Consider the following 14214-nt stretch of genomic DNA (forward strand, 5'->3'; position numbering starts at 1 on the left):
AAATGCTCAAAAGAAGTTTGATATCGGTACAAATGACGCCCCTTTCCATTCCGCGCAAAAAGTTCGACGCCTCGTATCTCCACTCTCCTACACAGCTTCATCCATCTCTCTTTGCCTCTTTACCTAGACATACAAATGCTTAAAGTCGCAGGAGCTTGGCAGCATAGTCGGCAATGAGCGGCTCGGTGGGGAAACTCATCTCCTCAAGCTTGGCGGCGTAAGGAGTGGGCACCTCAGCACCGGTGACTCGGACAGGGGGAGCTTGGAGGTAGTCGAAGGCGTACTCGGAGGTGAGGGCGATGATCTCGGCACCGACACCGAAGCTGGGGTATCCGGACTCGACGGACATGAGGTGGCCGGTCTTCTTGACCGACTTGATGATGGTCTCAACATCCAGGGGCTTGATGGAACGAAGGTTGATGACCTCGGCCTCGACTCCGTACTTGGACTTGAGCATCTCGGCGGCGGTAAGTGATTGACCGACGCAGCGGGAGAGGGTGACAATGGTGAGGTCCTTGCCAGGGCGCTCGATCTTGGCCTTGCCGAACTGTGCACAGGATTTGTTAGTAATGGCTCGTGACAAGGAAGCAAGGAAGAGTGGTGACGTACGGGAATGACAAAGTCATCCTTCTGTGCCTCCTCGCTCATGGGGAAAGAGAGACCGTAGAGGAGCCTGATGGTAATCAGTATAGGTTCTTGACGTGCTCGTCTTTCTGCAAAACATACTCGTTCTCGAGAACACAGACGGGGTTGGGGTCTCTGATGGCGGCCTTGAGAAGACCCTTGGCGTCCTCGGCGCTGTAAGGAGCGACGACCTTGAGTCCGGGAATGCTGCCGTACCAGGCAGAGTAGTCCTGGGAGTGCTGGGCACCGACACCAGCGGCGAAACCGTTGGGACCGCGGAAGGTGATGTTGCAGGGCTGGGTACCACCGGACATGTAGTGGGTCTTTGCGGCCGAATTGATGATCTGATCAATGGCTTGCATGGCGAAGTTGAAGGTCATGAACTCGCACTGTCACGACTTGTCAGATCTGTGTTTCTTTTGCTTTTCTCGGCAGAGCGCGCTCTCGCATGTGGGCTGAAGAGGCTCGGTGATGCTTACCACAGGGTGGAGTCCAGCGAGGGCAGCACCGACCATGAGACCGGCGAAACCGGACTCGGTGATGGGAGAGTCAATAACTCTCTTCTCGCCGAAGCGGTCGAGAAGTCCCTTGGTGACCTTGTATCTGTGTTGGGAGTGGTCAGTGACGTCGCTCGGCGTAGTTGCAGCACAGCTCTTTCGCCCAGATGGGCATCTCCGCAGGGGCGCGGCATCGGTGTACATTGCCTCTGTAAACAAGACAAGGCCAATGCATGCAGTGCAGTGCAGCGACGAGACAAGGCTAATGTACGGAGCTCTCATGCGAATGTCTGGCGAAACAAGAAAAAGGCGGGCGGCGAGGACTCACGCTCCGTTGTACTGGGCGACCTCCTCACCCAAGATGAAGACCTTGTCGTTCTGCTCCATCTCTTCAGCCATGGCCTGGTTCAGGGCGTCTCTGACGGTCATCTCCTTGACTCCGCTCTGGGCGGCGTAGTTCCTCCATGCCGATGCTCTCTGGAAAGATGGGCGGATAACGGAAGAGGCGCGGGGAGCAGAGAGAAGGCGCGAGGCCGGTCGGACAAGTCTGGAGGCCACCATTGTAGATGCGACAAGAGGTGCTTGTGTGTGGAGAGAGGGAGGGACGGAGGAGGAGGGAAAGGGTGGTTGAGATGGTAAGCAAAGCTGTAGCACGACAAAGCTGGCGAACCTCACAACTAAAGTTAGACTGGATCAGCTCAACAGAGAGAAAGTGCAATAAAGTGCAGCGGAAGCCGAAGGTCCGCCTCGACCTCTCTCTTTGCAGTTTCTCCAAAAGCCCTTTGCCTGCCGCCTGCCTGCCGCCTGCCTCGCCGCTTTTGCGTTCTTTCCCCCAAAATGTCCGACCCGTGCTTGGCACTTCCGGCCCGATAATGTCCTCGATACACTCAACCCCCGCCCGATTAATCATGGTCGGACTTCCAATTGTGATGTCCTGCCGGATGGTGAGGGCAGCGACTTGTCCATGACTTACCATCTACCTTATTGTTCTATACCGGTGGTGCCGTGTCTGTGTCAAACAAGGCAAGACATGATCAAGTGGAATAATCTGGATGCACTATTATCATCCAAACATCCTTCATCTTGCCAATGATCTCTACGCCTTGCTTGGTTGCTTGATGCGATATAGTATCTGTTTTATACGGATGCTCTGCTCCATGACTAAGGTAGACATAAGTATTCTTGTACAGCACCACTGGTCAGATTTACTCGAAGCAGCTGTCCAAAGCGATAAATAAGGTAGCGTCGCTGCACACCCTTCAGAACGCGTGTACTTGTAGTAAGGTAGCTGCAACACATGCGGACTTAGAGTGCAAATAAAGTGCTTCAGCACTGCTAGCGGGACATGTCGCGAACCTGCTGCGGCCTAAGGCGGGTCAGCTCCAGTGCAATGGTTCACCCACCACGGCCCGGACTACAATCATTACATTATGCAACCGCGAAGACCCATGAAGCGATAAGTGTATCAGAACAACGAGTGACCATGACAAAGTGTTGAGAAGTGATGCATGCGACTGGCACAAAGTACGTCCAGGGTCATTGAACCCTTGAATTATGCATCGTGCTGAGCAAATTGATACCCGCGTCTTTCGCCAATCGTGGTTACGATAAGGTGAAGATTGAAAATCATCCCCTGTGTTCTGGGCCACTCCTTGTCACGGTCACGAGGAAACACGATATTCTTTTCATCACATCCTCTCAAGCAAGCCGAACATCAGCACACTGATGGCTCAAGCGCAACTTCTACTTGACCCTTGAGGTTGTCGCTGAACTGAGACCCTTCAAATGAGCTTGGATGGGCGCTCTGAGTATGCAAGAAAGCTCATTGCTACGCATATCTAATTATAAGATCTCTGCTAGAGCATATGCTTGTAGATTCCGAAATCACAGGATTGCCTTTATTGCTTCAAGAGGCATGTTTCCAAATTCTATCTTGACCAGAACATAATCTTTTTGTCAAAATCATCATCACTCAAGTCGTCGATCGTTCTGGGGTCATCTGGGCACAGCTGCTTATACAACTTCATGGCGGCATCGAAATTCTCTCGGGCCCTGACATCGTTGCCGCGGCGCCTCTCCAACAGACCGCGCTTACGATGTGTGCAAGCGCGCTCACTGATGAAGTGATGGTGATCGCCATAAATCTTGGCCGACTGATCTAGAAATTTACTGTATCATATGTGAGACGTGGACATTTGCGGAAGATCAGAAGGTTGAAAAAATCCACTTACGAAGATGAGTCCAAGTCGTCCAGTCGAAGACAGTGTTCAGCAACCTTCCTGCAAGCATCTCCTGTCCTATGGTGATTTGGACCAACAGTAGCCTTGTACTGTTGTAGGCTACGCCGATGTAATGCATAGGCCCTGTCGAAATCCTTCTGTGCGAGCTTAACATTACCAAGCCCAAGTAGTAGTTTTCCGGTACTATGATCAATCTTAGTGCGTGCAGAGTCGCTAGAGATGCAAAGCCTTACACGAAAGAAGTTCTGTCATCAGTTCCATAGGCAGTCTCTCGGTCCTGAAGTGCTCGTGTAAAGATATGTTCCGCCTCCAAGAGGTTACCTTGGATCCAGTAAGCGAAGCCAAGGTTCACCAATGGCATAGATGTTGCCGTTCCAGTTGCATTGTCAAGTGAAGCCAGAGCATCTATGGACTTCCAATAGCAGTCGATGGCTTGAACAGTGTCATTATTCTGGAGCAACGCATTGCCATACTCATTCCACGCCACTCCTAGGATTCGATCTGTACCTCCCGAGATCTTTTCGCCATACTCGGCAATGACCTGGTTTTTGAAGACTTCAAGATTGGCCAATGTAACGTCTGGTTCGTTCGTATGCATTGTTCGAGCCCCACGGTAATAGAATATGAGCCGTCTTAATGTCTGGAGCTCATTCAAGATTTCGTTCTCTATATCTGGACTGTCGACTTGCTGCTCATGTAGACGGTCGAGCATCTTTCCCGCTAGCTGAAGCATTGGTGGTGTCTCCGTGTAATTTGCACGCATTATACTGCTCCTGATGGTCCTGTTAGTTAACATCCACCCTTATCATGGATGCTAAAGTTCACATGGTAGATCTTACCATGCAGCATCGAGCAAGAGTTTTGGACCCTGTATATGTGACCATGAAAGTTCAGATGGTGGTGTAAATCGAGAGGATAAACTCTGGAGGCGACGGACGTGGGGATATAGCTCTTCACACCGTCCCCACCTGTACAGCTCATTCCCAAAGCTGAACTCTTCATAAGGCCAAGCAGATGACAACAGATTCAACGACAAAGTGAAGATGAAGTCAAATCGTTCGCTGGACATTCTCGCACGTGCTCGATCTTGCAGGAGGCGATGGGTGTGCACTACCACTTTCTCCGAATTTTTGTCTCTTGTAATCAGCGAGGACCTAATCAATTCAGTGCGGGCTGCTAGGTAATCCGAGCTATCTTGGGGGTAACCAGGGAGGACGGCATCAGGCTCCAGAATGTACTCCGGGATACCGTCTGGTCCAAGCATGGACACGACATCCAGTAAAGTCCCACCATACTTTAGATCTTCGAGAGCCCAGACTGATGCGACGGTGAACTCATAGCCATAGCCAGCACGGGCTCTGGCCGGTCCAGTATGCGTAAAAAGATCCTCACGAGCACTGTCTTTTATATAGAGGTCGAGAAATTCAGCAAAGGTAAGGTCACGCCTTGCTATCACCCCTGCCATTTGCGTTATGGCTAAAGGATAACCTCCGAGGACACCAGCGACTGCTTTAGCATCGTTACGATCAATCGCAGTCTGCTTCTTACGACCGACAAGTTTGGTGAGAAGTTTTGTAGCGTCAGTAATGTCAAGTGCAGACAAGTCTTTACCTCCACTTCGAGAGAAAAGATATGTCTTGGATAGCGGGTCTCGACTTGTCACAAGAACAGAGCCAGATCCATCGGCAGGCCAGTAATCATCGAGGTCATCCAGGTTATCGACATTATCGAATATGAGCAACCAAGTAGCCTCTTCGGTCCCTTCGTTTTCCCTCTGCTCGTAGGATTTTACTGGATTAGCTAGCCAGCCTAGAAAAAGATCTCGCATCAAAAGAGTATCTCTGGCCTCAAGCGAGTCTGCTGGTACCAAGCCCAAAGCAACAGCGCTACTAGTTGGCGAGATTCCGTTCGTCTCAAAAGCTAGTGAGAAGTCAGAGCTTCTTCCGTTCGCCGTAGGACTCCTAGGACCCCCAAGTATGTGGCGGAAGACCAGATATCGCTTAAAACATTTCGCTAATAAAGTATTCTCACCAGACTCCGATATGCAGCTGTTAGACACCACTCTCGCATGTTTACGGCTGGCAAATAGACCTACTGTCATGCTTACAGGGTCCAGGGCTTTCGCTCATTGATACCATAACGTATCTATATTGGTGATTCCGGGCAGCTGATCAAATTAATTGCATGCTAGAAGACGATAAGGACATGATTGACATGGGATATATGAGTTGAATTAACACGTTTGAAAATCCCTCAGTATTGCTGCAGTCGGCTCCACATCCCTAATCCTTCAGAGTGTTTTCCTTGCTCACATGCAGCTGCGAATATATGAGGCTGCATTGAGCGGCGATCTTCAGGGCTGCAGCCCCGTTACGACCTTATCCGAGTATGTTCAGTGCTTGTTTACCTTCGTTGGGCAGATCGCCAGAAGTTGCTCTACGATTTGCTTGATGTGTTCCGGAACATTTTCCGAGTCGCTCACAGTTGCCCATAATCAGTATGGAAAACCACCCTTGAGACCCATCGGATAAATGGTGAGTCGTTGCATCCACTATGCCTCTGCAAATGCTACTTGCACCGGCCTGATATCGAAGATCCGAGCGAAACGGCATGCCTGGTGGTTCTCAGTGACCTAAACGACTACAGCACTTACTCACTCCTCTTCTATACTCTGCATTGTACAGTCCAGTATATTTCCTAGCTTTCACTCATGCGAGTCACATTGACAATGTCAACAACCGGAACATTATCATTCATCCCTAGAGATGAGCTGTACCAGCGTGAAAAACCATATACCCTCAAATTCAACCCTCCCACAAATTTAGCCAAGTCAAATATCAAAGGGCTTATCCAAGATGTTACTCTGGAGGATGTTCGAGGTCGAAAGGATCGCTTCACCATTGAGGACAACGGATTCGAAATTGTGGTTCTTCCTGAGACATTAGCTTACCACGATTTTGAGGACGAAACCAAGATTAAACAAGTGTATTTGCCACAGATTGCTCAGCTTCTGATGGATATGCTGGGAGCATCACGCGTGCAGATTTTTGAGCATCTGGTATTTTGTAAACAATATGCGCCAGCGACAATAATAGTGTTGACAATCTTGTAGGTTCGAAGACGCCACATCAGCTTTCCAATTGCGACTGGTGAAGTCTATCAGCACTACCAGCCGACGACTACAGCCCATATAGGTACACTTCACGCTTGACTCGCGGGTTTATGGAAGACTGACAGTGTCACAGATATGACTCAGGGATGGGCTCGCAAGATGGCGGGACGGCTTAATCACCGAAGTGGAATACACGAGCTCCCCTCACAGAGCTATCAGTTCGTCAAGTACGTGTCACTTTGGTCAATCAGTATCTAAATTTTAGGTCTCAGATCTGACAGAAAGATCCCAGTGTATGGAAACCGCTCCGTGGACCAATCCAGGACTGGCCTTTGGCATTGTGTAATCCTGCCACTGTCAGTGAAGATTCTACCATAGCAGGTGACATAGTGTTTGAGGACATGGAAATGGAGAACACGCTATTGCACTACGACAACGAGCAGAAATGGTACTACCTCAGTGACCAGAAACCAGATGAAGCTTGGATCTTCGTTCAGGGCGATAACAGGAGTGGAATTGAGCACAAATGTAAGATTACTTCAAAGACCCTAATTGCTTAATCATGGGAGAGAAACTCATACTAATAAATCGTATAAGGTGTTCCACATACTTCGTTTTCTCATCGAGACTATACTGGAGGCAGTCTGCCACGAGAAAGCATTGAAGTAAGAGCATTGGTTTTCTATGACACCTGAAGGAGATATCATTCTCCACTTGTATTTATGTGATAGTCTTTCAATCTAGATTAAAGATCGAGATCGGTAATCATCACTCTAGTCCTGTGCATTCCGGAGCAGCTTTCCAAGCACGAGCTACATAAAACAAAGATGCAAGTGCATTAAGAAAGTCCCTCTGGGCAGTCTGTCCAATAGCTTCAAAGGCGTGTCGGTTGGAGTGAGGATGGGCTAGAAAATACTACTCTGCGTCCTGTCAAATGCATTAGACTAATATCCGAGTGTAGTACCAAATTTGATCACAGACTTGTGACCTACCCTTCATGTCCTCGGTATCATATTCTATAGATAAATTGAACTCGCCTGCTGTACCGGGGTTATCGATTATCTGACCCTTGGCATAGCTATAGTTGATGGGCTGAGCAGAGTGGTTGGATTTGTAGTAGGTAGACTTGAACGCCTTCCAAGGCTGAGTCTTTTGGTTGTCTTGGTTCTCCATGATGAGTTGGAGTGTGAAATCTGTCGATCTTCTGGTAGGAGTGGGTTGATTGAGTTGAATGAAGATGGCAGGAGCAAGAATAAGCTGTAAGCATAAGGAAGAACAACTCCGAATAACGAGGTACCCTAGGCGTGGGACTTTGTTAAGTAGTTAATGTTTCGATACGAGCAGGCTCGTGCCCTTGTACCTCTATCAGTCACTCAGTAATAAATCCACCTATCGGAGTTGCCTTGAGACTGATATATCGTATATCATAGACCCCCACCTCATATTGAAACAAGGCTGACAGCAACAGCACATGCTGATCACTATGATACGGGATCGCTTTAATATATGTAACGAGACAGAGTAGTGTAGGTTGATTTACATGAGCCGCATTCCTAGCGGCAAAGTAACATTCAAAAATCATTCTATCTACAACAATATGGCTCACTGCAGAGGTGTGCGAGTAGGCTAGCTTTCTCTTCGGTGCAACAGTGATCTGGTCAATTCCTTTATCCTCGCTCCGTCGAAGTATAAAAATCCGACAGAAAGGACGAGTACAGGCACGGAAGTGACGAACCAAATCCATATTGACAGTTGTGTACCCAGTTCTGAAAAATTCATACCAAAGAACGAGGTCGTGAACGATAAAGGGATGTAGAAAAAAGCAACTAGAGTCAATCGCGTTACAGCTCGAGCCTGGGAGATAGCCTGCTTAGACTCGGCTAGCATAACATCATTCATAGTAAGTTCCATACCCCGATGGCATCGCCTGAGTAGAGATTCTGCGCGTTGGCTGAGGTATCCAAAGCTCTCTTGTAGAAGCTTCGCGGAAGTTTCTGCTCTCTTGTGCTGATCCTCATGTTGCTTCGAGATTCGAGGCCAATTATCTCCTCCTCGGTTTTTGACCACATCGATGGTCGAGCGCAGGCGAGATGAGTGAGTCTCAACGATGTCCATATAGAATCGCAGGTTCGAGAGGGTAGCATTGTGCTTTGGGGCGGGATGGAACTCTGTATCAGACAGAATCTTAGCCTCGACAATGTTCAATAATTGAGCTTCAGAGTGGGCATAGAATCGAAACAGATCCGAGATAGCGTAGAAAGGATCCAATTGCATTGTTTCAGGGTTGAGGAGGTTGGCATAATCTAGAGCTTGCAATATCGCGCTTTGTGGGAGTTTCTGTGGCTCATTGCCGAGGTGGAGGTCTGTCGGGTCGGTCCTCAGCGCTATCCTTGACGGATATTGAATCGTTGGCAAGAACTTTGTCCAAGGCGAAGGAAATTCTCCATCGTCAGTATCGAGCCAAGGTCCTCGAGGTCCTTCCGACAGATCATTTCCAGCATCCGTCATGACAAGAGCTGTGCGGATTCGATTAGAAGATCTTGTTGTTATACCCCAGCTGTGAAAGAAGCTTACCTATCCAATGTCCTTGTACATAGTTCAAGCAAACACAAAGCTCTTGCTCGACTAGGAAGTACTTCTCATCCAACGCAGCGAACCCTCGTACAACAGAGTCACCGGCTTTTACATCATCTTTGAGTCGACTCTCATAGGTGTGCATGGCTTTCATGCCATCCATTCGTAATTGATCCACAGCCTCTTGATCGGACTCATGAACATTCTTCTGTCTACATCCAATCGTCGTGAATGTTAGCCTGATTGTTGGTTCTGCGACACACGGCACTGAGGGATGAGAGAACAAGTTGTTTCGCCAGAGAAAACGAAGATGAGTGTTGAAAAGTTCAGGGTCGGTCTGACAGAGGGACCCGATCTCGGTTATCCATTCCTTTGTTGGCATTCCTCTTAAGAATAGAATGTGGGAACGTGGGCAATCTTTGTCTGCCATGAGCACCTTGACACATTCGCGAGGGTTTTGGAAAGCTTCGCGTTTCCTTCCATCTGTAGCGTTTATGGTGTAAAGTATTGCAATAGACGGATTATCGGACGTATTCAAGATGTTGGCGAAGGGCCTATTGGATGGCCTCACAGACCTTCCACTGAGTAATTCATCCAGATCCACAAACATTTCGCCAGGGTATATCGAATTCGCGGTCTGCCGTTTCGCATGCTCTCCAATAGCAAAAGCATACTGATCAGGGGTCACTATATCTGTGATGATGTCAAAAGGACAACTAGAGTATTTCCTGCACTCCAAGGCGACGTACTTGCCAGATCCTCCGAAGTCTTAAGGTACGCAATCCTTTCGCCAGTTTCTGTAATATTGATCAATGGTAGTCGAGGATCCGTCTGCATGTTGACTAGAGTGATAGGCTTATGGTGCATCAAAGCGACTATAAAAGCCCATGCAAGCGTGTTGGGCTTTTTAAGATTATAGCATTGTATATCTTTTCAGCGTCCTTCCTTCAGGTAGTGTGTAGTTGCACCTCATATCGACTGCGTACGTATCCTGTATATCACTTGCCTGCGATCAACATCTTGTTCTGCATCTAGCCTGCAGAATACTGCCTAGGCGTAATCCTTGGGTTGTGTGCAGCCACTGTCTCAGCCATCTGAGCTAGTCAAATGGCGGCTCGTCTTTCGAACATACTGTGGATGGCCTCCTTAGACACTCATTTGGGAAGATCGCTGAAAACCCCTCTCCCTGGCATTCATACCTGAGGTATGCATCGTGTCTCTCGGAACCAGTCAGTCGGAGCTGGAGTGCGTCAGCCCCTTCCAAAAGTAAACAGTCACGAAGACAAAGTGATTGGTGGACTTGAATTTGCTAAATGAAAGATACTAGTAGTGCATGATATACTTGAATAAATCAATTTCGCGCGATTTCATTTGCCTAAGCCCACTAAGACTTTGGTCATTCGAGGCGGCATCCGTTGGCGCATAGATTGCTGAGACACCGAGAGGCATACAGACCCACCGGTTCCCACCTGTAAGCATGCATGTCGATGCAACAAATTGCTCATTCGCTACCACTGCGCTGCAATATCATATCAATCAGGGCGATCAGGTCACATGTGATGTGAATGCCGTAAATCCTTACGTCCTACGTCTGCCCGTCGCCCATCTTATCAATTGCCCTCAGAGTCCAGCTACAGAGCTACTCTAGTACTGGACGTGTTGAGATATACCCCATTTGCTGCCTTGAGTTCAGCGCGTATTATATGTTTTTTCGTCGACATCGATGTGCGATATCTCACTTACATAGCACCACCATGCTTCTCAACTCCAAGATTCTTCAAGCCGCCGATCCAAAGCAAGAAGCTCTCAACGTTCTACGCAGGCTGACTACGCCTCAATTTCAATGGGACACTTGCAGACTCACCTACCGTCCTGCCACTTTTCTGAGAGGACGTGAAGACGAGAATGGCGTAAGTAACAAATTGGGTTCGAGCTGAACCCTGACTAATTACTCATTTCTTAGTTAGTGGTCACTGGAGTCCGGGGCTCTCTAGAACGACCAAAACACCTGATATCGCCATTAGCTATCGAACACTGTTTTGCATTTGATGCATCGCCACCACACTAATACATCCAGCTATCCGTCGAAGAGACAGATCGAGCCTCACGCAGACGTTCGAGATTCGAGACCAGACTGCAGACACGAAAGTCGCCCAAGCGCGTTACGAGGCTGAGGTGACGGCACTTACGAAGCACGTTCAAGAACAAGGTGTGGGGGAAACTATTAGACATATCCTCGATCCACTAGAAATGTCCTTTGAGGAGTGGGAAGCATTGTAGTGAGTGCGTGAGCGGCATTTGATTAGTGTGCGAAATCCGTTCCATATCAAGTGTTTGAAGTATTATGCTTGTTGAGAGTAGAGTGAAGTCGTGTAGAGCATGATCAACACTCACAAAAACTGTTGCGTCAAGACCGTTCGAGCCACAAGATGCAGTAGACAGTATAAGGTGTAGAATACTTGCAACAATGAATATTCAGCAGTACTGTATACTACAGTAGAGCAACTTGTAGCTTTGTAATGGGTTGCATGAATTTGATGATCATCAGGGCACCACCCTGTTCACATGAATTGTCGTCAATGAAGGACAGGGTCGCCCTAGAGATGGACTGTAGACAGACCAAGTAAAATCCTTGCGGAGCATACGTTGCGCACCCTCATCTTAAGCAGTGTTACATTGATCTAGCAATGTCTGTGTGCTATACACACCATATGAAAAGGTGGCCAGGATGATCTCTCGGTAAAGCTACCTTGCCTTTTGAAGTATAAGGTATAAGGTACGGTCCAACGTTCGTGTCGCTCGCGACCCCGTAAAGCCACGGTTCCGCCCTGACACCTTGAAGCTGCTTGTCTCACCCTTTTGCACATCAACATTCAGAACAGAGCACTGTTTTTTTCCATTCGCGCATTCATCTCTGTTCGCGCTTTCTGAATAGCAGGTGTCGCCGTTCGCCCCCACTCTCATTCTCACTCTCTTCTACTCTCTGCCTCGACTTGTGGCCAAAAGCAATTGTATAGCACTGTAACGTCACGCCAGGAAGCGGGCTTACGCTTCTCAGGGGACACGGTCTCCGCATCAACATCTGCTACTCCTCTTCTTCTTCCAAGCGTGCATGTTACCCGTGTATGCCTCTGCGGGGCCACAGGACAAGATGAACAGGCACGCATATTCCAATGGTCACTCGGGCGCCTACCCGCTGAGCGGGCGAGGCGCATTTTCAATTCAACCCCACAAGTACGATGCTGCCTACCTCTATCATGCATCTTGAATCTTTGTTATGATATTATGATTTCACGACTCGTCGCCATCGCGCTCGAGATTACACCACTCGTGCGCTGCTCGCTCGCGTTTGCAATCCACTGATACGATATGCCATGCACAGATTTTCTCCTAGATCACAACCCGCGCTGCGAAAGCGCCGTCAACTTCTCCTTCGACTCGCACTGGGCGGTAGCTTGACCCTTGCCCTCGTCTTTCTGTTCTTTCCCTCCCTGCGACACGCCGTCATCCCTGCCTTATCTCTAGGGCTTTTTTCAGGCGGCGCTGATCTTCAGCTCGAGACCGTGCGATATTACGATTTGTCAAACGTGGCCGGAACTGCCAGGGGATGGGAAAGGGAGGAGAGAATACTGCTTTGCGCTCCTCTGAGAGATGCCGCGCCGCATCTGCCCATGTTCTTCTCGCATCTGCGCAACTTGACGTATCCCCACCATCTCATCGACCTGGCCTTCCTCGTCGGTGATTCCAAGGACAACACCCTGAATCTGCTGTCGGATCTTCTGGCCAACTTGCAAGCTGATGAGAGACCGGACATTTCTTTTGGTGAAATCTCTGTCATTGAGAAGGATTTTGGACAAAAGGTCAACCAGGATGTCGAGAGCAGACACGGTTTTGCTGCTCAGGCCAGCAGGAGAAAGAGCATGGCACAGGCTCGCAACTGGTTGCTCAGTGCAGCTCTTCGTCCCACCCACAGCTGGGTCTACTGGAGAGATGTCGACGTCGAAACCGCCCCCTTTACCATTCTGGAAGATTTGATGAGACACAACAAAGATGTCATTGTACCTAGTACGTCTTCCGCGCGCTTGGCACAACAAAGCATACACTGACAAGAATTACAGATGTCTGGAGACCCCTACCCGATTGGCTTGGTGGAGAGCAACCTTACGATTTGAACTCGTGGCAAGAGTCTGAGACCGCATTGGCGCTGGCTGATACGCTGGACGAGGATGCCGTTATTGTCGAGGGTTACGCAGAATACGCCACCTGGCGCCCTCATCTTGCTTACCTCCGCGATCCTTACGGTGACCCAGACATGGAGATGGAGATTGACGGTGTCGGAGGTGTCAGTATCCTGGCCAAGGCCAAGGTGTTCAGAGCAGGAGTGCACTTCCCGGCCTTCAGTTTTGAGAAACACGCCGAAACCGAGGGTTTTGGCAAGGTGAGTCAAGCAGTCCCTGAAATATCCACCACCCCGATTCAAATGCTAACAAAAGCCGCGCAGATGGCTAAGCGTATGGGATACTCGGTCGTTGGTCTTCCCCATTACACCATCTGGCACTTGTACGAGCCCAGTCTGGACGATATCAGGCACATGGAGGAGATGGAAAACGAGCGTATTGCACGAGAGGAGGAAGAGAAGAAAAAGCAAGAGCGGCTGGAGAAGATCCAGTCGCAGTTCGACGACACTGCGAGTCAGTGGGAGAAGGACAAGTCGGACATTCTCGACATGTCGACCAAGGAGACTGCGGAGAAGCAAGCTCTGGCGGATAAGAAGGAAGGCGTCAAGGTGGACTCGGACTCGTAAGCTTCAGCAGTGGACTGCTCGTCGAGCACTGGTTGCGTAGCGGTCAACTAACGTCAAGCAGCACACTCGAGGCAAAGGACGGCAAGGGCCACATTATAGATCCCAGCGAAGACAAGGTTGCCGCCGCCGCAGCCGCAGCCGCAGCCGCCGCCGCAGCCGCCGCCGGAAAGAAGGCAGCACGGGACGAGAGCAATCTGTAGACGGCGTATCCGGGGGCGTCAGGAAGGTGCTTTAGAAGGGAAATGGTAGGAAAAAACGTGATAAATCATCTACAGGGCACGAATCAAGTGCAGTCTGCGTTGGTGAGACCTGCAATATCTGGGGCTACGTCTCTGTGTGTCGCCGAGCACGGTTGAGAAATGG

General features: G+C 49.3%; 6 protein-coding genes across 9 annotated transcripts; 3 read left to right on the forward strand and 3 right to left on the reverse strand.

Annotated features, from left to right (window-relative positions):
* Positions 1 to 139: 139 nt before the first annotated feature.
* Positions 140 to 1682, reverse strand: AAFC00_000651 (uncharacterized protein; the record flags this gene model as incomplete). Its single annotated transcript, XM_069346518.1, has 5 exons — positions 140 to 547; positions 610 to 673; positions 727 to 1013; positions 1104 to 1227; positions 1450 to 1682. 5 exons carry the CDS (start codon positions 1680 to 1682, stop codon positions 140 to 142), a joined length of 1116 nt encoding a protein of 371 aa, XP_069200506.1.
* A 1367-nt stretch (positions 1683 to 3049) lies between these two features.
* AAFC00_000652 (uncharacterized protein) lies at positions 3050 to 5462 on the reverse strand (the record flags this gene model as incomplete). 3 transcript variants are annotated; one of them, XM_069346530.1, is made up of 4 exons in its annotated part: positions 3050 to 3290; positions 3353 to 3544; positions 3595 to 4134; positions 4201 to 5462. In XM_069346530.1, 4 exons carry the CDS (start codon positions 5460 to 5462, stop codon positions 3050 to 3052), a joined length of 2235 nt encoding a protein of 744 aa, XP_069200509.1. The 3 variants fall into 3 exon arrangements, with proteins under 3 accessions (XP_069200509.1, XP_069200508.1, XP_069200507.1); XM_069347836.1 differs by having other exon boundaries at positions 4201 to 5189; XM_069346529.1 differs by having other exon boundaries at positions 4201 to 4826.
* Positions 5463 to 6071: 609 nt separating this feature from the next.
* On the forward strand, positions 6072 to 7168 carry AAFC00_000653 (uncharacterized protein; the record flags this gene model as incomplete). Of its 2 annotated transcripts, none has more annotated exons than XM_069347837.1 (5): positions 6072 to 6419; positions 6474 to 6555; positions 6607 to 6700; positions 6766 to 7001; positions 7071 to 7168. In XM_069347837.1, 5 exons carry the CDS (start codon positions 6072 to 6074, stop codon positions 7166 to 7168), a joined length of 858 nt encoding a protein of 285 aa, XP_069200510.1. The 2 variants fall into 2 exon arrangements, with proteins under 2 accessions (XP_069200510.1, XP_069200511.1); XM_069346539.1 differs by having other exon boundaries at positions 6090 to 6419.
* A 179-nt stretch (positions 7169 to 7347) lies between these two features.
* On the reverse strand, positions 7348 to 7646 carry AAFC00_000654 (uncharacterized protein; the record flags this gene model as incomplete). Its single annotated transcript, XM_069346549.1, has 2 exons — positions 7348 to 7400; positions 7466 to 7646. 2 exons carry the CDS (start codon positions 7644 to 7646, stop codon positions 7348 to 7350), a joined length of 234 nt encoding a protein of 77 aa, XP_069200512.1.
* A 3155-nt stretch (positions 7647 to 10801) lies between these two features.
* On the forward strand, positions 10802 to 11115 carry AAFC00_000655 (uncharacterized protein; the record flags this gene model as incomplete). Its single annotated transcript, XM_069346560.1, has 2 exons — positions 10802 to 10957; positions 11011 to 11115. 2 exons carry the CDS (start codon positions 10802 to 10804, stop codon positions 11113 to 11115), a joined length of 261 nt encoding a protein of 86 aa, XP_069200513.1.
* Positions 11116 to 12159: 1044 nt separating this feature from the next.
* On the forward strand, positions 12160 to 14051 carry AAFC00_000656 (uncharacterized protein; the record flags this gene model as incomplete). Its single annotated transcript, XM_069346572.1, has 5 exons — positions 12160 to 12281; positions 12430 to 13112; positions 13166 to 13485; positions 13549 to 13847; positions 13913 to 14051. The coding sequence occupies 5 exons, from the start codon at positions 12160 to 12162 to the stop codon at positions 14049 to 14051; spliced, it is 1563 nt and encodes a 520-aa protein (XP_069200514.1).
* Between the last annotated feature and the right edge of the window lie 163 nt (positions 14052 to 14214).

The sequence above is a fragment of the Neodothiora populina genome (assembly GCF_041146345.1).
Source record: "Neodothiora populina strain CPC 39397 chromosome Unknown canker_contig_11, whole genome shotgun sequence".
Taxonomy (NCBI): Eukaryota; Fungi; Ascomycota; class Dothideomycetes; order Dothideales; family Dothioraceae; genus Neodothiora; species Neodothiora populina.